The sequence below is a fragment of the Salvelinus fontinalis genome, chromosome 1, assembly GCF_029448725.1.
Source record: "Salvelinus fontinalis isolate EN_2023a chromosome 1, ASM2944872v1, whole genome shotgun sequence".
In the NCBI taxonomy this organism is placed as follows: domain Eukaryota; kingdom Metazoa; phylum Chordata; class Actinopteri; order Salmoniformes; family Salmonidae; genus Salvelinus; species Salvelinus fontinalis.
Window position 1 is genome coordinate 29,616,869 of NC_074665.1, and position 26,838 is coordinate 29,643,706.

A 26,838-nucleotide genomic window follows, 5' to 3' on the forward strand; every position below is an offset into this window, starting at 1 on the left:
GAGGGATTCAGCATGGCCAGTGGCTCATCACTCATCGAACATGCCTGCAAGTCTCTGAACACACACATGGCCATACAGTCAGTGCTGAGAGTCAAGTCCAGTCACACTGTATATGGATATCAACAAGCTATCTGTTGATAAGCAACTGCTTGCTAAGGTTACAGTTAGGGTTAGGTTTGGAATAAGGGTTAGCGTAAGGGTTAGGATAAGGGTTAGGGCTAGGGTAAGGGCAAGGGTTAAGTTTAGGGTTTGGATAAGGGTTAAGGTTAGAGCTAGAGCTATAGTTAGTAGATAAGTCGATTAAATGTTACAGATAGTCTGTAGAGCATCTACATCCAAATCTATATCCAAATATAGTGTTACCTCAAGACCTGCTGACTCCCTCCAGATCCGGCGTGAGAATCAACCTCCGCTAATCCTAGTTCGATGAGATGGGAGTCCCACACGGCTGACTGCGTTTTTCAAACGTTCTTTGAACCGGTCCACCTGACATTCCAAAGGAACTATGTCATTGACAAGGACTCTTAGCACGCAGGGGAAAAATCGTGATTTGTTTTCGAGAGTTGTGTCTAATGCTGCTCTGTGTTTTGGAGGCATATGTATCACTGCTGTGTTCTCCACATAGAGGCCGGGGTGTCGGGCCCAGACCAGACAGCCTCTAATTCAATAACGGTTTAATATCGGTGGGATTTTAAACAGGAAGGCTGACTCTGAAAAGGAAGAGAGGAGAGACGGAGGAAGAACAGAACCAGCCCAGCCACTGACACTGGGAATTGTCTTCACTTAGAAAGCCAACTGTGAGATCCATACAGAAATGGTTTCTTGTGATTGGTGTGGAAGAACTTGACTGGCCTGCACAGAGCCCTGACATCAACCCCATCGAACACCTTTGGGATGAATTGGAACACCGACTGCGAGCCAGTCTTAATCACCCAACATCAGTGCCTGACGTCACTAATTCTCTTGTGGCCGAATGGAAGCAAGTCCCCGCAGCATTGCTCCAACATCTAGTGGAAAGCCTTCCCAGAAGAGCGGAGGCTGTTATAGCAGCAAAGCAGCTCAATATTAATGCCCATGATTTTGGAATGAGTTGGTCGACGAGCAGGTGTCCACATACTTTTGGTCATGTAGTGTATCTTTCCTGCTTTGTCTCTCTCACACACATAAAACAGACGCACATGCGCATGCATGCACACGCACATGCACACGCACAAGCACACGCACAAGCACACACACACATACAGTCATTTTTTATTTCAGCACCAACCAAAACAACATGACATCAGGGGTTTGTGCCTCAAAACCCCTTTACGTCGTGCCTAAGAACAGCCTTTAGCCGGGGTATGTTGGCCATACACCAAACTCCTTAAGCCTTATTGCTTAAATAACCCCCTCCACCTAATGAGTAGCATGCAATTAGAAGGTCTGTTCGGGAGAGAAATGGAGACTGCTGTGTGTGTGTGTGTGAATATTTACCTGCGAGAGAGAGAGTGTGTGTAGATATTCATTTCTGAATGTGTGTTTGTTAAATCAGTGTTTTCATAATAAGATAAAAGGGTTGTGAAGTCCCAATCAAATACACGGGGATACATACGTCTTAGGGACCCGCAATGACCCCAGTAGACGACGAAGCTTGGTGCTTTGAAATGAGGAAGAGGCGAAGGGGTTATGAAGGAATATGTGGTTAACCAAATGACTAAAAGAGATTTGTGAAGACTTGTAAGTGTGTGTAAAAAGTACTAAAATAATCAAGGACATCAAGGACATGTTACTGTACGTGTGTGTGTGTGTGCTGGTGACACACAAACATTGCTCTGTGATCAAGCTACGCCCGCGTGATTACCCTGACAAGGACGTGAGTGTCGGTGCATTGTTGCGGTTGGGTTGGGGGGGTGGGGTGGTATCGGGTTACCCTCTGTCACTCTCATATTTACAACCGTCCACTTAGCAGGAGGATGCCAGGCCAGCACTGACGCTGATAGCTTTAGCAGGAGTTCCACGAGCCTCCAGACATCTAGTTAAAACGCTCTGCCGGCGAGTTCCACAGGAGCTATACAGTCATTAAAGAGCTGCCTGCCTCGAGGACACCAGGAGCTCCACAGCCCCTTTGCACCAGCCGGGAACGTTCAGGGAACGTAGAGAGAACGTGGTGGGGAACGTTTAGGGAATCAGAGGCGCATTGTTCGGGGGAATAGGCTGCAAGTGTTTTTACTCATGTTCAAACTATGTGAGATGTGCAGACCAAACATTGCTAATAGGGTCAGAGTTATGAGCACTGTACGCCACCCATAAGTTCATAACAAGTGATCTCTTTTCAAACCAGACGGGCGTTCATCATTTGACCTGCAGCTCTTACAAACTCAGGCTAAGCAAACTGTAACCTGGTCTCCCCTGCTCCAGCAGAGCTCGGGGGTAAAGGTGACTCTTCCCAGAGGCAAACACCTGAAAGTCCAACATATAAAAATAAAAAAATGTAGGCATTTTTGTTTTATGAGGCTAACGCAGTACATGTCCACACACTCAGAAACCCATTGACTGGCAATTCTATACACTCTCTTTTGTTCACACACACACGCATGCATGCACTCACTCACACACAAAACCCACCATGTACACACACCCCCCAGTTTGTGAGTGTGGCTCTTAGAGCCACGAGGAAAGTAATTCAGCGCTGATAGATGCCTCCGGGTCAGGCCTGTTTGTGCGAGCTGTAAGAGACCCTTGATACCTATCAGTCAGTGCAGGAGGGCCCTTCCTGTTGTGCCAGCCATGACCTATGAACCCTCCAACCCAAACAGACAGCAGGGGACCCAGAGGCCCTGAGAGCCCAGCTTCCTGGAGGGCTGAACTGACCTCAGACTGATCCCCCCCCCCCCCCCCAGACCTGAACACCCTCCTGGGGGAATGGAGAGAAGGGTATACCCTCCAGACACGCTAAGGTGGGCAGAAAGGACGCTGTGAAAATAAGGCTTTGAGTTTAGACTGGCAGAAAAATTTAAGTTCAACCGTTACAGCTTTTAATAAGTAGTCAAATACAATGAGCAGTTCTACATTCCCAGCCTACTCGCCATATTCCCTTTGTTCACATAAAGCTTGTCAGGTTCTTTGGACACAGTCTCATGACACCGACATGAGAGAGAGTGAAATGTGATGCATCCCTCCGAGTTTGTGTGTGTGTGTGTCTGATGAGTGTGTGTTGTTACAGACATGCTTGCATAAACACAGACAGGGCCTTGTGTCTGAGCTGCCAGATTGATGTGTGTTTGCTTTGGGTTGTCTTGTCTGTTCGCCTGTCACTAGTCTTAGCAGCACTAATAAAAATGATGAACAGTCCGACAAATGCTCCTGGGCAGAAACAATAGAACGGTACAGTTTTTGGGCCATTGTGGAAACACTAACTGCCTGGGAGAATTTGTTTCAATGTAATGCACTTTTCACTATGTATTAATCTCTCCTGGACAGATCTACAGTACATAAACAGAACTAGTATCGAAGAATCTGTCGGGAAGGAATGCGATGCGTGGGATAACGAGCCGCAGTAGTTGGTGTTTGGGTTTTCGTCACTGGTTATTTGGACCAATCACGATTTCATGTGTTCGCATCTTTCGAATTTCGGAAAGGGGAGAAGAGATTCGGCCCATAGACCTGCCCGTAACTTGCAAAGAGAGAGGGTGGAGCACATCGTTCCGCTTCAGCTTCTCGTTCTAGCGTCTCTTAATCCCTTCTCTTAACACGTTTGGGCGCAGAACTCAATCTAGCAGCTGACCAATTATGAAAGACTTTAATTCTGGGCTAACTGAGATTAACTATGCATTGACATTCCAATAACAGACATCTTGGCTTACGACTTAAACTTCATATACTAATGATTCGCTTGTGTGGGAATAAATATCATACCATAATATATTATGTAAATTGGGAAATGTCTATGCTTTCTATGCCAGCTAAACCCTGTTGTATCTGATGGGCCTCTTAGGCACGGAAAGAGACACCTTTTGGCCCCTGGTCCTAGAGCAGCAGTAGACAGTAGAGTGATGGAGGTGGATGGAGATAGCGCAGAGATGAAAATGGGGCCAGAGCAGTGCAGGCAGGGAAGGAGGGAGAATCGCTGTGGTAGTAAATTACAGCAGCCTGCTTGAGTAAAGCACACTGCTCCCACCACCTCTGGAATTCTCCCTCTCAGCTACACACAGGAGCTATGGAAATGCTGTGGAGATTTACTTTGGTTTTTCCACTATTGATCTACCTTTTGCTCTCACATACATACATGCATACACACAGACAGACAGACAGACAGACAGACAGACAGACAGACAGACAGACAGACAGACAGACAGAGCACACAGACAGAGCACACAGACAGAGCACACAGACAGAGCACACAGACAGACAGACAGAGCACATTGTGTTTGTAATTCTTGATTCATACAGTATTTGATGATCTGGTTGATGAGACAAAAGAGATGAGACTGCTTAAGTCAGCAGCTTTTGAAAATATCCAGTCCTTTAGGTATGTCAATAAATCCTCAGGGAATGCAGACTTTTCTCAGTGGTTCAGACATGAAACACAGCAGCTCCTTCATGTTGTGAATCAATTATATCCTGGGTGGTAATGCTTTAATTAAAGACACACATATTGTAAAAGCACTGTAACCACAACAAATGCCAAAGGCCCTCTCACTATGGGACATTACCCCACCTCATTGCAGCCCATTGATCCTTAGCGTGATGTATGTAATACTACATTGCAGGAGAGCCCTAATCAGTGTACCTTATTGACCTTTGACCCAACACATGGCTGACCCCTGTGTACCAGGCACATTGTGACAGATGATCGAGCCCACTCTAAAACACAACAGGGCCATAACTCAGGACGGAGACTGTCAGACAACCTGTTTATTTAGATTTCTGTGTGTGCATTTGTGTGTTTGCTTGCACACGTGTGTGTGTGTGTGTGTGTGTGTGTGTGTGTGTGTGTGTGTGTGTGTGTGTGTGTGTGTGTGTGTGTGTGTGTGTGTGTGTGTGTGTGTGTGTGTGTGTGTCTGTAGCCTTTTTACATGATGAGAAAGAAATCTATAAGGACATTTTAATGGTGGATTTCAGACGGTAGACATTCATCACTATAAATGGATTTACAGCAGACACGTTCTCAATGATACACAGTTGATTAACACTTGTGATTCTTCACTACAAACGCTCATATGTTGTCAACAACCCTGTCAGAGGAAGCCCCATAAGGATGCCCTCATAGACCAGCATGCTGCTCTTACATAAAGCACGTACGCACTCCGCACAGATTGGCTTAGCCACACTAGACACAACATTCTGAAGAGTCCGCAATTCAGAAAATCCACCCACCCACAGTGCAAACACACACATGTATCCATGGCCTAAATGCCTAACACACACGCACGAACACACATACACATCCGGCCGCAAGATGTCGTCTTGGGAATGTTTTTGGTCGATGGAAGGCTTCGTGCACAATTCGAATCTTTAGTATAAGATTTTTTTTTGGCGGGGGATTTATCAGGGGGTGCAGCAGTCTTCAGCAACCATACTTCCCGCTGCCGTGCACACACACTCCATTTCCTTGGCCCGGTTTCAACCTGTCACTCTAAAATCCTGGGTAGTCGAAAGGCCTGTTGTTGGCCCTCTTACAGATACTTCATGCATCATTACATCCAAAGCTGTGGATTTAACCAGGGCTGAAAACACCAATCAAAGCTTCAATCCAGCCAGTGCTTTTTCAGGATGGGCAAGAATCCTTTTTCTATTACCTCTGGGAAGCTCTCAGTTTGACTTCACCTCCTGTCAATGTGGAGTCTGTCCCTTTGCATTAGGCTAGTCTGGGAGATAGCTAGGCTTTCATGTGGACCAGCAGCTCATGATTGGCCTGGATTCCTCCATACTAGAATCTGGCTTCAATCCATCACGAGAATGAGTCTACACATGTCCTTTTGTCTCCTATAGACCTACATGTTATGAATTCGTTCAATTTGAAAGAGGACATCTTTTAAATGGCTGAATTTGTCTATAGTGAGACTACAGTGGGTGAATTCGCAACTCACTATAATATCTTAAATTGGGTATGCGCGTGCTTATGTATAAACAACATGCACTGTTAGAGAGTGCGGGTGTTCGTTGGTGAGCGCCTGCTGCAGTGACCCGGCGGGGTGACTCCCTGTGGGATGTTGGTTATCCACCATGGCCCTCTTTTCCCTGGCAGCTCTGTGCTCAGACAACCCCCCCAGGACCCAGCCCGGAGGCGACAGTCACCCCGGGCCCTCACCCTTCTGCCCCAGCTGTGCCACATGCATCTTTGACCTCCGCACTGCTTCGACCCAAATCTGATTGACAAAGAAGTTGAGAGCCAGGAGAAAAACCTCCGCCTTGTCTGAGTCTGGTGAGGTCATCCTTTCTGATGTGTCACCCTGTCTGCGTACAGTAACAGTAGAGTGCAGTACATCTCTGCTCCTGCCGTGAGTGGTGGCGGTGTTGAGCCTGCAGCTAAGCCTATTTCGTCTCACTGCCCCTGCGCTCCCCAGCCCAGCACATCTAGTAAGGCAGGAGAGAAGAGAAGAGAGGAGGCATCTCTCTCTGACCTGTAAACTCAGCCCAGCTCTGGCGTTAAGCATTTCAGCCCCTCCGCTGAGGAATGGCGAGATGGAGACAGGCTTTACCTGTACGGGGGGGGCTTGGCGTCGCGCTGGGCACCTTGAGAGCTCACACTGCAGTGGCTTAGGCTGATTTAGGTGCCATGTTGTGGCCAGATGTGGAGCCCGCCAGTACTGGCGTCAGACTGGACGCTTGTTCACGCAGACATACAGGGCCTGGTGACTGGAGGTGTCAACCAAATGCAGGGTTTTTGTGGATAAGCTCAGCCATTGTTTTGCAGTGTCTTTCATGACCTGAATGTAGTGACAGTGGTGCAGTGTGGCAGAGATGGGGATGGAGGGAGGAGGAGTTATGGAGGTGAGAGATCAGACTCCCCCTTCAGCACGCCTCAATATTGTCTCTGAGCTAGAAGGGGCCCTCTGCCTGCCCTGATCACGCTCTCTTTCTCCTACTGACTCCCATAGAGAGAGACAGACAGACAGACAGACAGACAGACAGACAGACAGACAGACAGACAGATTCATTCTCCTTGTTATCCCTCTTACTGACCAATCATACTTTACAGTATCTCTAACAAATCTGTTACCTTCCTTCATGCTTATTCACAGTGTCCATCACAAGTACTCCCTGCGATCCTGTGATCATGCCCCTGCCCTTTCTCCTACTTTTCTGTCCCATCTCTCTTTCCCCCCTCTCTCTTGGAGTGCCTGTGCGTTGGATGACAATGGCCCCCTCTCTCCCCGGGCCCTGGGCTGGAACATCCTCCCGTTCCCCTCCTGAACAGCTCCATTGTAAGGCATCTGCTCTACAGGCACCTGCAATCACACTCCACACAGGGAAGCATCCCGCCAGATCGGGTTCGCTCACCCCCCCCCCCCCCCCCCCCCCCCCAGGTCCTCTCTGCCCTCCCATCAGCCACTGTCCCAGGAAAACGGGCTCTTGTATTGCCGACATGGCTCAGCGATCAGGGCCATCTGACAGTATAAAGTGCACCACGTCCGTCTCTCAGCACCCGGGCCAGATCACTTTCCACTGGGCCACTCGGGGTGGGGTCTACAGGGAGCTGAATGGGGCTGTCAGGGGGATAGACTAAGGCTAGCTACTGATGATACAGGGCCAGGTGCTAGAGAATCAGTTTAACCCTTTACACTCGTGAGAATTAGTCTATATGTATAGGGCTAAATTGAAATGTTTCTGAGACAAGAGATATGAAAATCATTAGCATAACCATGGTAGCAATTGAAAGGGAACAGTTTGGAGATCATGAGGAAATTATTAGACAACAGGTGTGTACACAAGTTAACCTGACAAGACTAAATCCAAACATGATATAATGTGGGGGAAATGCACATACAGTACGTATCTAGTCCTGTAGCCGTACTACGACACAACAGTAGTAGTGGGCTTGATCACCAACAACGACGAGACAGCCTACAGGGAGGAGGTGAGGGCACTCGGAGTGTGGTGTCAGGAAAACAACCGCTCACTCAACGTCAACAAAACAAAGGAGGTGATCGCGGACTTCAGGAAACAGTAGAGGGAGCACCCCCCTATCCACATCGACGGGACAGCAGTGGAGAAGGTGGAAAGTTTTAAGATCCTCGGCGTACACGTCACAGACACACTGAAAGGGTCCACCCACACAGACCATGTGGTGAAGAAGGCGCAACTACGCCTCTTCAACTCAGGAGGCTGAAGAAATTTGGCTTGTCACCCAAAACCTTGACTAACTTTTACAGATGCACAATCGAGAGCATCCTGTCGGGCTATATCACAGCCTGGTACGGCAACTGCACCGCCCTCAAACGCAAGGTTCTCCAGGGGGTGGGGCGGTCTGCACAACGAATCACCAGAGGCAAACTACCTGCCCTCCATGACACCTACAGCACCCGATGTCACAGGAAGGCCAAAAAGATCAGCCAGAACAACAACCTCCCGAGCCACTGCCTGTTCACCCCGCTGTCATTCAGAAGGCGAGGTCAGTACAGGTACATTAAAGCTGGGACCGAGAGATTGAGAAACAGCTTCTATCTCAAGGCCATCAGACTGCTAAACCGCAATCACTAACTCAGAGAGGCTGCTGCCTACATTGAGACCCAATCACTGGACACTTGAATAAATGGAAAACTAGTCACTTTAAACAATGCACTCTAAATAATGCAACTTTAATCATGTTTACATATCTTACATTACTCATATCACATGTATGTATTTTATACCATGTACTGCACCTTGCCTATACCGCTCGGCCATCGCTCATCCATATACTTATATGTACATTTTCTCATTCACCCCTTTAGATTTGTGTGTATTAGGTAGTTGTTGGGGAATTGTTAGATTACTTGTTAGATATTACTGCACTGTTGGAACTAGAAGCACAAGCATTTCGCTACACTCGCTACACTCGCATTACCACGTGTACGTGACGACAGATACATTTAATTTGATTACTATGCCACCATTTTCTTTCTTTTTTCATACGAGACGTGGGGTCCTCAGGACTAAGCTAAACGTAACACAGGTTCTTTAACATTAAGGAGTGGAGCATTTTAATTTTCCGTGTCACAAGAGCGGCAGTCTCCATAGGCCGACATCATTTCCATATATGATCAGCTCCGTACAGCTGTCCTACAAGACAGACTTCAATAGATAGCAATATCAGATTATTCTAACAAATATCACTAGGTTGATACGTTTCATTCACATACACAAACAGACAAAAATAATGTTTTGCAATACTCATAGAGGGCGTGCCCAGGGAGACGGAAAGCAGGTCTAGGTGGAATATGGGAACCAACGCCTACATTTATAATAATTACTATTTCAAAAAATGTTTTACATTTTTTTAATTGAACCTTTATTTAACTAGGCAAGTCAATGAAGAACAAATTCTTAATTACAATGCCGGCCTAGGAACAGTGGGTTAACTGCCTTGTTCAGGGGCAGAACGACAGATTTTTACCTTGTCAGCTCATGGATTTGATCTAGCAACCTATCAGTTACAGGCCCAACACTCTAACCACTAGGCTACCCGCCGCCCAAATAATAGGTTAACGGTTCTACCCCGTTACAGCATTACACTGTTGAGTGTATGTGCATTTGACATTTACTCAAATTTTCACTTCATTTGTTGATGATGAAACCCGAAAATACTCTGGATACATTCAGTAACATCACGAGACTATTCCCGGGAAAAGGACAAAGGTTGGAGTGAGAGGACTAACTGGTGTCTCCAAGTGGATACACACCTCTCCAAAGTGTGCACAGTTCCTAAGCAATTTCAATGCACTTTCATGACTCAAAGAAGAGTCTTTTTTTTTGGAGCTCTCCTAGCTGCGCCATCGAGGAACTAAAGCATTCACAGTTGTAGTTGTTTTGAACACAACCCTGCATGACTGCCGTCGAATAATTACTGTCGTCGTTGACAACAGTCAACAAAAAACCGGTCCATTTATAAATCGCAATCTGGGTCAGGTGGGCATGATTTGAAAGCTTGTTCCATTGCCAGCATGACTAGCTAAGTTATGAAATATGATATTAGAGTGTTAGGCTTTCACAGGCAATTCAGAGAAACAGATTGTAATTTTGGTTCTCAGAGAAAGGATTCCTGAGTGCATTCGGGTGCGTGTGCCGCGGGCAAATTGTCTTCCCAATAAACAAACAGACTCATTCTGTTCAAAAACAACCCAGGGTATGGCGGCGTGATCTTGTAACAGTGCATCAAACAGAGTGATCGGAAACGTCGGCACTGTATATGACATGAGTTTTATGATTTGGAGATGTGACATGTTAACTTGGACTCACCGGTGTTTGGTTTGCTTGTATGACGTCAGCGGTATTTATTATAATCCTCAACGTCTCATCTTTCAAAACGCATCAAGTCATCTTAAATTTACAGCATTTTCGTCACTCGGACGACAAAGCGTTTGCAAAAGTTGCCCAGGTATGGGCACTTCTTGTCGCGTGTGGTGCTCAAGTTCAGAGCAGTTGTCAGTCAAAACCCATACAGCGCTGTGAAGCGCAGAGCCTGAGCTCTGAACGTCATGCATAGCACGTTATTGTACAGCCACTTAGACAGATAGCCATATCTACCATTTTCAACCCGTTAACAGGTACTAAGGTAAAGGGTTAACCCATGGTCTCCTCACACATCAATCTCATCTACTGCTAAGGGCCAGATAACCAGTCAAGCCTTTCAACTCTTACAACCATTTATTAACCCTCCAAACACACGTTACTCACCCACTAATAACCATTTGTCCCGTGCTGTGCCTTTTTATATGCCAGTCAGCAGGACTATCAGTAGATGGCAAACATGGTTCTGTCAACACTGGTTTACAAACCGCGGTCGTGACTGGACCACGTCCCAGTCAGTGCACTAAGGGCTATCTGTGTAAGTCAAGACCTTGAGAGTCTTGTTGGCTGATGTTAATTCCCATGTACTTACTGCTTAATGAAAGTCACATTTTAGAGTTGCTTTATCAGGCTGTTTTTTCACAGTCATCAAAAGTGGGTTAAACACTAACTTAGAAACAAGCAGAGCATTGATGCCTAGGAATCAAATGACCCACTGCCACTGTGTATTGAGCAAGAAATGTGGAGGACAGATAGTCTGAGGAGACTAATGACAGGACAGAGACTTCTGAAGAAAGGAACATTAAAATGTGTGTGTGTGTGGGGGGGGGGGGGGCATTCATCCAATTTTCTGCCCCACTAGCAGTCTGAAATGATATGGTGTGCAGATACAGTGACCTGGACCGACCTGCGAGCCTTCTTTATTAGACCGCCATGATTGGAAGCAGCTGTGGCCCCGCCCCCACAGTCTGGAACTGACGGAAGAATTTAGACCTGTGGAGAGGAGAAAAGAGGACAGGAGGGGAGGTGAGGTGAGAGGAGAGGAGAAAGTCATTTACAGCTCATGAAATGCGAAGCACTGCTGCAACGTGTTATATTTTACAGCAGAAGCAAACTCCTTCTTCAGTTACTCTTTGTCTGCCGCGCCCGTGTGGGCACGATTGGCTGGGGAATGACTGCTGGTTGGTGGCAGAATATTTATATTTAATATTGTATAAAATACACATTTACAAATTCACTGTATTTGATGCCTTCCTTTTAGAAAGAATAAATAAAACAAGGTTGGGTGAATAACTTGAAACATTTTATCCATAAAACCTACTAATACATTAGAGGGGAAACTTGTTTAAAAATGTCTGAAGGCTCTCATATTGGTTCATTTATGCCCTAAAATAAAGAAGATACTGTACGCAGCGCTGTATCTTCCACAGAAAGTTTGCTCGACAACAGGACGTAAGCCATGCAATGACACTACTGAAGCTAATGCTAGCTCAGGCCTTTCACTGATCTGATGTGACTGGACTCTAGGCTAATATAAATAAGACTATTCTAACAGGTAATTCAGGTAGATTGCATTCGGGTATAAAAGTAGATAGAATTGATAATTATGTGTATTGTACTTTTTTATTATACTAAACTTCTTACTTTTGATACACAGAATCAGTGTCAATACCGACTCCAGACATGTGGCCTGCTTGTCTGCCATGTGACTCTGTCCAGGAAGCAGATATTTTGGTCTGAGGAGGAATCTCTAGGAGGAATGTGGTGGTGTGCTAGCAGGCTGATGTCAGAGGGGTGTGAAACACGGGAGGAGTGCAGCATACTAGCGTGTCCACTCCAAGGCATTGCTTGCATGCCGCTGCTCAGCTGCATGGCAAACATACACAGACATACACACACACAAATGTCAGTGCTCTCTCTCTCTGTTGGCCCCTGAGATCTCACAGTGGGACGCAGTCCAGGAATGTTGTTTTCTCTTTTGACCTGTATTTCACCTCTCTCAAGCTAATTAACCACATAGCACATTTGGTTCCTTGGAAGGTGTGGGAACATATGATTTTGGTTTCACATTGGTTGTGTGAACAAAAGCCATACGTTTACTGACTGGTAAAAAAACACGGTCACTTCTACTGCCGGGCAATGTCAAACCACTGGTGTTGGTGAGTACATTAGCTAAGTATATATCTAGTTAGTAGCTAATTTTGGTTTTACAACATGATTTGATAATGTACCTAGCTATATACATCAAGCTAATGTGTAATGTGATGTATCATGTCAGAGGAAGATGAGCATATCTCACGTTAGTTGTTGTTAGCAAGGTAGCTAACTAACTGTAGCCCATTGGAATCTAGGGTCAATACAGTGCAGGCATTTAGATACTAGCTTGCTAGCTAATCATAGGATGGAGCCAGCTTGCTTTCAATAATGTTTCAACTCTAACTGGCATGTTAGCTAGCGGCAGCAAATAGCAAATGTATCAAAAAGCATTCAACAACATACACGGTGTCAGCGTCACCGGCCTGAATCTATTTTGTAGTTACAGTCCCTCTATTGGATATAAATAACTTCCAAACTAGAGAAAGTTATTTTTCTCACTATATGTTTATTGAGTGAAGACATTTTATTTCTGGTGGATTTGTTTTTCAGCATCATTGTGGAAGCCCCCTGACTACATCAGGAGGCTGAGGCAGTGGCCAGACACCAGTCCCACTTCAGGGTAATGGAGGACACTTGAATCAGGTAGGTCACATTTGATCTGGTCAATGGTCAAAATACTATCTGTCCTTTGTCTTGTATGTTGTAAGTAGGTGCCACCTCCCACTGTGCCAATGGACTCCTCCTGGGCCAGAGTTAGTAAGGCCAACCAGTCAGTGCCAAGCTGACACGTACGTGTCCCTTGTGAATTAGCTGTGAATCAGGATCTCTGATGGGCTATGTTCAACCATGTCTTTATTGTTTGCTTCCACGACCGTATGGTAAGTCTTTCTCTCTCTATCCCTCCCTCTGTGATAAAGGAGCTGGGTCACATACAGTACAGGAGCTGAAGTCGGGCTCCTTCATGACCAGTATCTGTGACGAGAGGGGCCTGGAGCGGATCTACGCTGCCATGCCCAGCAGGCGTTGGCAAACACCTCAGAAGGGTCAAAAGAGTGATTACGAAGACAGTATATCACAAGTGTTTAGTAATATCAGCCTTTCAAGACATGCGTCACTCTTCCTTGTGTTTCTACAGATAGGCAGAAGAGATGCTTTTGAAATGGAGACCTCTGACTGAAAGACAGGTTGATACTGATTTCTGAATTTGGAGAGACCTTGCACTCATCATGGGGAGGGGGGTGGGGGGGGGGGACCTGTATTTTTCAAACATGTCAGGGAACTCCTGTCTTATGCGGGAAACCATACAGGAAGGTGTAACATTTGCAAAATGTTATCAGAACACTGCTTCTACAGTATTAGGTGAAATATGGTTTAATCTACATTTACACTTAACTGTCACACTTGAAAGTTGTCTAAGCACTTTGTCTAGAATATCTACAGAATTTCAGCACTCTTCTCATTCCACTGGGCGCACACTGGATGAACCAACATTGTTTCCACGTCATTTCAATGACATCACGTTGAACCAATGTGGAATAGATGTTGAATTGATGGGCGGGGGGTGGGGAGGGGGGGTGGTCCAAAATAGGGGAGGATTGTCAAACGTTATTTTTGATTCGGATTCCCTCGTTTACATTTGCTCTTCTGCTCGTATTTTATCGTAAAAACATATTGTATAGTGAAATCAATGGCTTGACTTATTTTTGATATTACCCTAATAAAGTTTAGAAACGTTTGTGAAGGTTTGGTATGGTGTGGCTATTATTAAGCTTTAGCTACTGCAGGCCTATGATATGAAGGCAGTGTGCCCTAGCGCTCCAACTGACTCCGACAGTTGAACTTGAGGTGAGGAAGACTGTTTCAGGCCTACCAGAGTTACTCCTATGATCTACAATATAATGCGTATCTTTAAACAAAAAACTTTTATCCAAAATGTACGAATTACCCCCCAGTACATCTGTATCGGTATAGCAGTCGCAGTAGCCATCTGACATAAAGAAATGCATGCTGGTGTCATAGCATGTCACAGCATTTTTCTATCTCGCTGGGGTATGATGAATGAGGACCGCCACAGCAAAAGAAGACCCAGAGTTACCTCTGCTGCAGAAGATAAGTTCATCAGAGTTAACTGCACCTCAGATTGCAGCCCAAATAAATGCTTCACAGAGTTCAAGTAACAGACGCATCTCGACATCAACTGTTCAGAAGAGACTGCGTGAATCAGGCCTTCATGGTCGAAATTGCTGCAAAGAAACCACTACTAAAGGACACCAATAATAAGAAGAGACTTGCTTGGGCCAAGAAACACGAGCAATGGACATTTGACCGGTGGAAATCTGTCCTTTGGTCTGATGAGTCCAAATTTGCGATTTTTGGTTCCAACCGCCGTGTCTTTGTGAGACTCAGAGTAGGTGAACGGATGATATCCGCATGTGTGGTTCCCACCGTGAAGCATGGTGGAGGAGGTGATTGTGTGGGGGTGCTTTGTTGGTGTCAGTGATTTATTAAGAATTCAAGGCCCACTCAACCAGCATGGCTACCACAGCATTCTGCAGTGATACGCCATCCCACCTGGTTTGCGCTTAGTGGGACTATCATTTGTTTTTCAACAGGACAATGACCCAAAATACACCTCCAGGCTGTCTAAGGGCTATTTGACCAAGAAGGAGAGTGATGGAGTGCCTCATCAGATGATCTGGCCTCCACAATCACCCGACCTCAACCCAATTGAGATTGTTTAGGATGAGTTGGACCGCAGAGTGAAGGAAAAGAAGCCAACAAGTGCTCAGTAGCGTTGAGATGTTTGTACAATGTCCACATGTAGCCTACACCTGTTGTAGGGATATTAGTAGTTCTGGGATTTGTCCCCTGGGAAAGATCTAACAGCGGACATAAGGAGAGACAAGACAAGAAATATTATATAAATGCTCATTGAGTAGATTGATGGGTGCCTCTTTTTGCTCAGGACAGCTAGTGTGCTGTGGGAACGTAGCTATTCACTTTTGTACTGCTCAAGAAGTTGTGAGTTGCGGGAATGTAGTGGTGCTTGAATGAATGGCCAATCATATTGCTCAAATACAAATAGCACAACCTCTGTGTGTCGTCTTTTCAATGGTTTTCAATGGTAGACTATGGCAGAGCAGGTAAATGTTGAACTGGAACACAAAAATGCGCTGAGAAGCTTTTACCCCTTCTCCCCAATTGGTAGTTACAGTCTTGTCCCATAGCTGCAACTCCCCTACGGACTCGGGAGAGGCGAAGGTCGAGAGCCATGCGTCCTTGGAAACACGACCCTACCAAGCCGCACTGCTTCTTGACACACTGCTCGCTTAACCTGGAAGCCAGCTGCACCAATGTGTTGGAGGAGACACCGTCCAACTGGCGACTGGGGTCAGCTTGCAGGCGTACAGCCCGCCACAAGGAGTCGCTAGAGTGCGATGGGACCAGGAAGTCCCAGCCGGCCAAACCCTCCCCTAACCCGGACAACGCTGGGCCAATTGTGCGCCTCCTTTCCCTGACACCCAAAAGTACTTGTTCCATCTTGAATCCTTAGCAGTACAGGAAAATGGTCTAATTCACACATTTATCAAGAGGACATCCCTGGTTATCCCTACTGCCTCTGGTCTGGTGGAATCACTAAACACATGCTTCGTTTGTGAATTGAGTGTTGGAGCTTGCCCCTCGCTATCCACAAATTAAAAAGAAAAACAAGAAAATGGTGCCATCTGGTTTGCTTAATATAAGGAATTTGAAATTATTTTTACTTTTGATATAGTATATTTTAGCAATTACATTTAATTTTGATACTTAAGTATATTTAAAACCAAATACTTTTAGATGTTTACTCAAGTAGGATTTAACTGGGTGACTTTCACTTTTACTTGAGTCATTTTCTATTAAAGCATCTTTACTTTTACTCAAGTATGACAAATTGGGTACTTTTTCCACCCCGGCTGAGAAGTTACGGTGATTGGTGTGTCGAGATTGAAAAGTAGTTGGGCAAATGCTGTTTCGCCACATGTTTTCTGGCGGCTCTGGCTAGACAGGAGAGCCAGCTGCAGCTATAACCAATATATGCTAGCTAGCTGCTGTCAGCTTGGCCAAACACAGTGCAGGTTTTTGCCCACACTCGGAACTGAATTAGTTCGACCATCTTGAGATGTAGAGTCAGTCATTAGGTAATAAGTCCTCAACTTCAAAACTTTGTTCTCTCCATAGCAAAGCTAGCTTAGCTTACCTCGCTGTACTCACTACTGGTCTTTTTTTGTTGTGATTGAATGGCAACAACACACCCAAGAAACACCCACATCAAACCCCCAAGACAACTCTCGTTTGCCTCCAGTCATGGCCGCTAGCATTTGTTAATGAGCATTGATTAAAACATTTTTTTTTAAAGGCAAAATTAGGAAGTGCAGTCACCCTTTAAACATTCTGAGAACAGAACTGAAAATGTTGCCTGTTCTGTGAACGTTTATTGTTAGGTTGCAGGGAGGTTCTGAGAATATTTTAATCTGGTTCTTTGAAAGTTTTCCTGGGAATTTTATTAATGCTCTGAGAATGGAAATTATAGGTTTTTTAAAGGTAATAAAATAACATTCTGATAACATTCTCTAAATATTGTGAAAGTTTTATGGTTATTATTGAAACTTTTCTTAATTCCTAACTAGGAAAATGTAAGGTTGTTTGAAGGTTTTTGAATAACTTCCTTAACATTCACTGAATGTTTTAATAAGACTTTTAATAATACCTCTAGCTTATTTTGGGATCATTTAAAAAAAAACTCCAAGCAGAGATAGGACACACGGAAATGAATTTGCTTAGACATTCATCACGCAAACGCATTTATTTTCTATTGTGACAGGGCATCAGGGAGATTTTAACCTATGATCTTCTGTTCTCTATCCATGGAATAAGTCCACTGTGCCACCAGGATGGAGCTAGCATGCAATGTTTTTTTACTCATACAAAGCTTTTCATTTTTGTCTATTCAAGCAGACCCCATGTCCAAGGAAACAAGCACTCATTAAGATCAAGTGTGGCCAATTAGTGGGCGCGGCAAACACGGCAGAACACAATTATAAAGGACAGAGATTTTTCTAGACGCTGAGAACGGAATGTGTATTTTTTTTTAAATAACATTCTTAGAATGTTTTCTGAATGTTACTAGTTTTCTCGTGTTTTTTTCCTTCATGTTCTGAGAACAGAATGTATAGGTCATTATCAAGAAACTATTTAGCTGCTGGGGAACAAAGAGACCTCCAGCTCTGCTAAAACCATTGACAACTACTGCGTGCTGTTTTCAAGGGATTGTTAAATAAATGTTATAATTAGTTGGTTTTAATATCATCACGTTAAAGAGCATAGTTAGAGTTACCCTTTCCCGATTATTCCACATTTAACTCTATCATCATTCCACATGTAGCTCTCTATCATTATACAGCAATCAGTAAACATCAATTGATCATGTATTTACAGATACATGAGGGTAGCCAAATCCATTTGGCATGTAGCTAACTTGCTAGCTAGCTAAAGAAATCGCAACATGTGTCTTTTAGCTTCATCAGAGGCTTTTGGCAAGAGCTTGACATCGTCCTGGTAAAGTGGTCAGTCAGACTAATGTCATCACCACTATAGATGGCAAGCAAATCAAATAATATTTGCAAATAGCCATCTAGTTTATCCCCTGAAGGTTAGCTTGTTAACTAGCCATATTGACGTGATATGTTATTAGCTAGCTAGCCAATTTGACTTGGTCCAACACTATGTAGGCCTACGTTGGTTGCAGAATAAAAGTATATTAGGTCTACTTTATTAACTATACAAAGTTTTTACTGGTAACTTGCAAATTAAACATTATCAGCCAACCGCAATGTTTACATCGGCAAATGCGCCCTTCTGCTGCTTGACAGGCAGACCCCACAATAGTTTGGGAAATTAACCTAGAGCACTCATACTTGTCAAGTATAGTTCACTTTTATTTTATATCACTCAAATATCCAATTAATGGTGGTCAATATTGAGCGATATCGTGAGGCTACCCTCACGTTTCTGAAATTACCTGATCAATTGTTTACTGATCATGAAAAGTATGCAGTTAGGCCTTTTTGCTGTAGGCCTATAACTCTGATGATAGAGCTAAATGCACGCAATTATTTTGCATGGAATAACCTGAAATTTGTAATTCTGGCTATACTTTTCAAGGTGTGATGATATTACAACCAAGTAGTTCATATTTATTTAACAATCCCTTAAAAATTTCACAGATTTGTCAATGATTTTAACTGAGCTGCGGGCTCTCCATGCCCCCCAGAAAACAAATAGAACACTGTGCACCTTATTGTGATGTTTTATTGATGACAACCTATATGTTTTTAAATAACATTCTTAGAACATTACTAAAGTTGTCTTGTGATTTTGCGGAAAGTTTTTGTTCATGTTCTGAGAACAGAATTTAGAGCTTGTTAATGTGTCGAATTTTTTGTTGTTGTTGAAAAATCCCAGAATATTGTCAAGAACTGACATAAAAGAGAACCATACGTTCTCAGAAAATTCTGAGAACATTGCTTAATGTCGCGTTCACGTGCTATCGCATCTCGGAACTTATGAGTTCAAATAAGCGTAAATTATTTGGTCTGGTACTTTCAAGTTGGAAACTCGGAGTTCATGTTTTTACAATGACTTTCCAAGTCAGAGATTTCAGAGTTTCCTAATTCTGACTAGCACGTGAACGCAGCATCACTCACAACATTTTTGAGAACGTTCCCAGAATGTAGTACAAATATGACATTAAATAGAACCACATGGGAACTTCTGTGGAAGTACTGAAATTCCCACAGAACAACATTGTTTCTTAACGTTCTTGGAACTATTTGAGAACAATCCCAATGTCAAACCATTTGGATGAAATTAAATGTAACCATATTTGAACTTTCAGTAAATGTTGTATAAAGTAATGAAATACCAAGACAATAACTTTTTTTTGGTCAAGTTCTTTAAATATGATTTGAATGTTCCAAAAGCAAGCAAATATTCACCATTCCCAGAATGTTGTGGGAAAATAACCATATGCAAAATAACCATAGGACAACCACGCTCTCACCCAGGTCTAAGAAACAAATTGTTCTCAGAAAGTTTTGTGCTAGCTGGATAGCATTGTATTGGCCAAATAAAGACAAGTGTCGCATTGTGCTCCAAGCCATGATCCACATTACAACTCATTAGATATAATAATTTGCAATTAAATAGGAAGATTGGAGCGAAAACTGGAGAGCGCTGCATGCAGCTTTCAGTCAAAGCTAAATGGGATAAATGCAATGAAGTGTATCTGACCCCCATGGCAGGTAGTGGGGTAGCTCCTGTGGAGTAGCTGTGTTTATTAAACACATTCATTTGCACTGTCTTACTGAGATAAGTGTCTGCCATCACCTGCATTGCATTTATCATCTTACTGATACCCAGGGTTGTTGGTAGGGAGGGGCGTGCATAAACACACAGACACAGACACACACACACACACATGCGTGCACACGTACGCACGCCGTGGCCCGGGCTTAATCCACTGACACGTTTCCTAATGGCTCCTACCAAAGCGCATGCTTGTTTCAAGGTCACATTCACACATAGTCTGAGGCTCATAAACTCAGAGTGTGACTGAGTGTTGGTGGGCCGGCACAGGCCCTCCTCCCGGTCTTTCTCTCTCTCCTCCTTTCTCTCTTTCTCGCCAACTTCCTCATTTCTCCACTAAACAGGACCAGAAGTTAATCGCTAAAAACATAACTCTTACGGAGTAAAGAAAGCTCTCTCTCGTCTCAGACACTGATATGGGTTTACTCTACTTTTCTACAGCAGCCAGCAAGAGGACAGGAAGAAGAAAACCATGCAAAACTCCTGACTAAAGGTCCAGATGGAAATGAAATCAGTTTCAACTTAAACGGACCATAAAAAAGCTTGGCACCAAAGTGGGAAATTAAATACATGTACAGTGCATTTCTAAAATCAAAACCATGAATAAGACACACAGCAAATGTAATAGATACAACATCAAGACACTGTTCAGAAATTAATTATATTGACTAAAAACAGCTCCAGTTGACTTGACTCCACTGTACATTGAAGTTCTGATTCAGAAATGTCTCTGGCTAAAAAGGCTTACGCAAGAAACTAGCTCATTTCCTTTTGACCTTTGGGTCCTTTGCAACAAAATGTACAAGTTTACCGCTGATATATTTATACCTCTCACATTTGCAGGTTGCTGATCATTATTTTCGGCTCAAACTTGATTGATTGACACATGCCATTACTTCGGGTGACATATTAGGCCTTCTTAAGCACACAATGAATGGTCAACCTATGCCCCCCATAACCCTTTTAATTAATGTGTGGCTTACAGTAACCGACGCATAGGCTATAATTATCACCCTCAGAAAATAGATTGTAAAAGGATTAGCTCAGTCACATGCAGCCGTGGGTTGCGCCAATCACAAAGGGACAGCAAAGGCTAAACATTCCTGCACTGCAGCAGGCTAATCCGTCACCCCCCCGAGCCAGCCAACCACCACTCCCTCTGTGAGGATTCTCATGTAAACGGCCGGTTAAATGGAAACCTTAAAAGTTTAGGCCCCGCAGCACAGTGGTTATAAGAATAGTATGTTTGGCTATTGTCCCCAGAAATCCTCAAGAAAATGAAGTTATTTAAGTGGGATTAATGCATGATAGCTCCCCTGAGGGGCACTGGGCCTCCCCACCTGCAGAGCTGTAGGCCTACGCCCCAAACCAGGCCATACAAATAAATGACCTCTCCACCCTTGTAGTAAGGAATCGGAAATACTACAGTAACAACTGCACCACTCATGAGGAAAATACCATTTCCTTACACATCACTCCTGTTCCTCAAAAATTCAGTCAAAGAAAGAATTCTAGATGTTTTGTGTCAGTGCGTTATGGTGATTAGGCTATCTTGCACAAGTCAAAACTTGTTGACAGTTGGGCTGCAAAAATAGGCCTAAATATGAACTAATATTTACTAAGGCACTGCATCTCAGTGCAAGAGGTGTCACTACAGTCTCTGGTTCGAATCCAGGATGTATCACATCCGCCCGTGATTGGGAGTCCCATGGCGGTGCACAATTGGCCCAGCGTCGTCGTCCAGGTCTGGTCGGGGTAGGCCGTCATTGTAAATAAGAATGACTTGCCTAGTTAAATAAAGGTTAAATAAAAAAATATATAATTTACATCACAATGTAAGGATGACTTTGCTAAATAGGCCTAGATAAGTGTGACCAATCATTCTCTAATGAGCCATTTATATTACCAGATAACAATGATTGAATGCAATCACTGTGTGTAAAAGTAAAGAAAAAGAAATGCCAAATACACAAATTGTTAATTATTTGATTATTATTATTATAAATCACTATTATTGTCAGAATGTTTAATTATGATCCTCCTAAGCAACTCTTCTCTACAGCCATGCCACTTTTGGACATAAAACAGTCTTAACGTGACAAGAACTGCTCCATACACTATACAATGGTATAGGTATAGTTACTATAATGAGGTATAGTTACTATAACGAGGTATAGTTACTATAATGAGGTATAGTTACTATAATGAGGTATAGTTACTACAACGCTTCAGCTCCACTACAGTTCCATCCAAAATGATCCTTACCAATCTGTCCAAAAACAAACAATGGTTCCTAATATATAATATAATGTAGGCTAATATAGTATAACATAGTATGTAATATAATCATTTTTACACTACTCTGACCTTTTTAAACCGAGACGAATATATCTTAACCCAAGCTATAAGCCCCCTACCCCCTCCTCATGCGGCTGCGCCCCGCTGTCTCCGCTTTGTTTGTTCAGTTTCCAGGTTGATTGTATGTGTTAATTAGTTGCTAACAGCATGGTAATGTGGGTTTGATGGATAGACGTGTCACTAGCATTCAGGTCTACACTATCCGGAGCCCCAGCAGGGTTTAGATTGGTCTCGCCGTGTCATCCTGCTGATTTTTTTTTTTTGGCCTAATGAAGCCATAGAGGCCGCTCGGTCTCGCCTCTGCAACACCAGAAATAACTAATTTGTCATTAAAAGTAATCCAATAAAAAAAACGAGGGCATTATTAATAACATTATTTTAAAGTTCATCATTGTTTACCACAATAGAGAGCGAGACCCCTGCGTGAACTCTCTGTTTGAGCCAACTAAAAATGGGTCGTGGCTCATTTTTTTAACGTCACTGGCACTGCTACAGTGTATTTACAGTAGACAAACATCACGGGATTTATTTAGGAGGACGGGGGTGCTGGCTAACATGAGATTCCATTCGAGGAATGCTTATCTCAGCCGAGTTTAACAAAGCCTCATTGGAGCCTATTATTTGATTATTTATAATGCTTTTTTTGTAATGTCTGCTTTTAATTTATTTTTACTTCTCCGACCCCAGAGACATAATTATACACATTTTTCTTTCCAAGTAACAGAGGGGCTCGCATAACTTCAGCCTGCAAGGAGTCTCAACTTCTCTATCAATTTAAAACCGAGGTTGTAGATTTAAAGCAATCCAAAAGTGTTAGCTAAATGCAATACTTGCTGAAAAGCATTGTGCTCAAATTTTTTGTTGTCTCTTCTAAGGGCAATGCTCATTATTCATTGAAAACATTTCAACTTACCTACTTGTCATGTTGTGTAACAATAGACCATCAGAAGAACATCTACTAGATAGATACCAATTGGCTTAAATTAAGGAGTGACCAGGTAGTCTGGCAGGTAGGAGCGTTGGTCCAGTAATCGAAAGGTTGCTGGATCGAATCCCGGAGTTTACAATGTAAAAACATGTCGTTTTGCCCTGAGCAAGGCAGTTAACCCACTGTTCCCCGGGCGCCGATGACGTGAATGTCGATTAAGGAAACCCCCCTTTACCTCTCTGATTCAGAGGGTTTAGGTAAAATGCGGAAGACACATTTCAGTTGAATGCATTCAGTTATACAACTGACTAGGCATCCCCTTTTCTATTGCTGAGGCGTAGGCCCCTATTAGAAAGGATTTCGCAAACATTAAATGAAGTCTATATTTAAAACACATATAAGCCTAGCCATTCAAAATTGTGATTTAAAACAAGATTCATCCATCAAGAGCAATACTAGATATTATTATTAATGTCCATCAATCAACGAATGCGCTTTCATCACTCGCTTCAGTGGTCAGCTTTTGCGCGTGCCATTACTCGAAAAGGCATTTCGAAGAACCCTCAAACACCGCCCCACAGCTGCTGGTTTGTTGGAACTCAGTGTCCAGTGTCTGGATTTTTCACATTGCACCATGGGTAGTGTGGTCGTAAGATTTTCTATACAAGACGTACCCTAATGAAAATGCACTGCCTGGAGAACTACAGTGCTCACAGCTGCATGATATACGTATGCTGTCAATCACAGTGGCGTCACGGTTGTTTAGTCGCTCAGGGGGCTTCTAGTAGGCTACGAGAGAGGACCCCTGCCTGATGCGCGCATAGGCTACATAAGTGGTGGGCTTTGCAGTCTGTGAAGGCAAGTGTATCACCATAATCAACCTTATATGGGGAGGATCTTCTACTTGCTTGGCTGCATAAATCATAATCAAGATGAAGACGTGATCATAGCGCATTCGGCATCGTTCGAGGCATCGGTATACCATTAAGTTCTGACGCGCACGATAGAACCGTGGACTCCGGGCACGGCTACAGAGGTGGTAGACTGCTAGGCGGAGGCTGGAGGCGAAAACAGACATATTGTAATGCTATTCATCAAACTGATCACAATGAAGCGCAGAAGGATTGTGGTCGCGGCAGGCTTCTGTCTTGCCTTCTTCCTTGGTACACTGATGAATTTGCTGTACATACCAGGGTTTGAGCACCGTCAGAACCACGACCATAGAGTACATCGGTACTACCACGAAAAACAGCAGCGGGTTACAGGCGATTCACAGCTTCACGTCGGCGAGTCAGTCACTGAAGCGGTGGCCGAGTCCAATAGTAAACCTGCCGTAGGAAGCAGGCATCATCAGGACCTTCTGCTGCAGATACGAGAAAGATTCGATGAGGTTGTGCGGTACCGTCAGCGCCAAGCACATGGGTCTGGCACCGGAGACCCAGTCCGCCAGCTGGAGAGACGGAGGCTCATGGATTCAGAGCCAGGGGACAATTGGGACCCTGTCAAAGTAATTGAGCGAACCGATAACCGACAGACGCGTTTTCAAAATCGACCTTCACCTTCCATATACATGCACACAGCATCACGGAAAGATTTCACTATGACTTTGAGCAGCGTTAACGGTACTCGGATGCTTGGCTGCAGCAGCATAGACAACGTGACCAATGTTCAGTACCTCGGCTCAGGCTACACAAAGGCTGTCTACAAGGCGTCTCTCAACAACAGCTTGTCGGTGGCTCTGAAATCGGTGGATTTCGGGGGACACGATATGGAAAATTGCGTAAAGAAATATGGTTCACCTGGAGACTGCTACAGACTGGCGTCCTTCAAAATAGTGAAAGAAATGACGCTAATGGAAAGGCTTCAGCACCCCAACATTCTAAAGGTAATCTATATCTAGGCTAGCTAACAAATTGATGCCTTACTGATCGGTGTCTTTTAGCCATTTCTGTTGCACAATTATTTATTTAGCCATAGGCCTAGTATCACACACAGACCTATTTAAGATGTACTATATCTTTGTTTCTGTTGCCTATTCCCTAAAGGATTTGATCTGAAATCCATGAATTTCATTATAACTTGTAGCAGTGGCCCTATAAATCATTTAAGTTTGACTTCAAATGTAACCCCATTTGTGCTCTTTACGCAGTATCGAAGTTAGTTAATTGCCATTTTGTCTTATACCAACAGCCAAACCATGAATCATTCTTTCCCTAATGACTGAATAACCATAGGTGTGAAACTTTACGTTAAGCCTCTCGGCGTGTCAAAAGTGACACATAGGTTGAACACTTTGGACATTGGTGTGTATTCCATTTCCACGAGATTACTTGAGAAATCAGTCCAAGAGTGCAGTGAAAACAAAATGGGCAACATGAAATAAGTGCACGGTTAGCCTATTATTAATAGTGCTATTTGGATGATGTGTTATCCGTTTAGTGGCTGATTTAATAGTTTAGAGTTGAATGAGCGCCATCGCTTCATTGTTACCCTGTCGATTTTAAGCCGTTCAGCGGTTTGCTGGATCTGCATGCTACAAGAGCCGGTGAGCGGTGGGACGCCCGCGGCTTTCCCGCATTCTACCTTGTATTTTATTTGCATTTACACAAGATCTGTGGCGTAGCCTACCGATACGCGGGTAAATCATAATACATTTGTGTAAAAAAAAAGTAAGAAGGCCTTTTTATTACGTTATATTAACAGCGCGTCTTTAAGTAGCTTGTCTATAACACCACCAAAATAAGTGCATGCATGCGTAAAGGACGATTTTACAATTCAGACGGAGATAAGTAGCCTAGGCCAAATAGCCTTATCAATATCCACACTAATAAAGCATGTATAATCCATATAGGCCTACAATGTAGGTCTACAAATAGCAATGCCTGTACACGTTTCCCTAGATTTATGCGCAAGAACAGTTGCACGCCTATCCTCACGCATCTCACATTTTCCCGATATAGGGCCTATATTTGAAGAATGTTCTTCTAATGTTTCACATGTTAGGCTACTGTTTGAGAAACTATATGGCCTTGAGGTACTGGTTACAGTGGCATTTATAGGCTACAGCATATAGGTCTAAGTCTGTGCTTTACTGTAATATGTACCGCATGAGGCCCAATTAATATATCCAAACAACAGGAATCCAAACGACGTTGTTGAGGGCCTTTCATGCCTTCATCGCAACTGTTGCTGGATAGATAGATAAGTAGTCATCAATCCAGGGGAAAACGTGCCGTTTTGTTTTTGAAATCAAGTGTAGGCTAGTTATTATAACCCAATCAAAATTAGGTAGGCTAATTTAAGGTAAAACAATAGTTGCACTTTAACCAAGTAAAACGTGGCACGTTTTCAAGATCGACCTATTGTTTTCTAGGATGGTACACCAGAACCAAGACAGTAGCCAAATAGTCTATACAGAACATGTATTAAAATACAATACATGTAATCAATTATGCTCCCTAAAATAATTTCCTGGACAATATTATACGTTTGTGATCTTTTGATCAGAATTGCTATACATAAGTATTTTGTTAGCACAGTCGGAACTGGAAGTGATCTATTTAAACTAAATGTGTCCT

At 43.6% G+C, this 26,838-nt stretch overlaps 1 protein-coding gene across 1 annotated transcript in view; it reads left to right on the forward strand.

Annotated features, from left to right (window-relative positions):
• The first annotated feature begins 24,020 nt into the window (after positions 1 to 24,020).
• Positions 24,021 to 26,838, forward strand: part of LOC129852725 (extracellular tyrosine-protein kinase PKDCC-like) — a 39,861-nt gene continuing 37,043 nt past the window's right edge. The window contains exon 1 of the mRNA XM_055918386.1: positions 24,021 to 25,145. Coding sequence (XP_055774361.1) covers positions 24,345 to 25,145 — 801 coding nt within the window. The 5' untranslated portion in view covers positions 24,021 to 24,344. The remainder of the gene's footprint in view (positions 25,146 to 26,838) is intronic.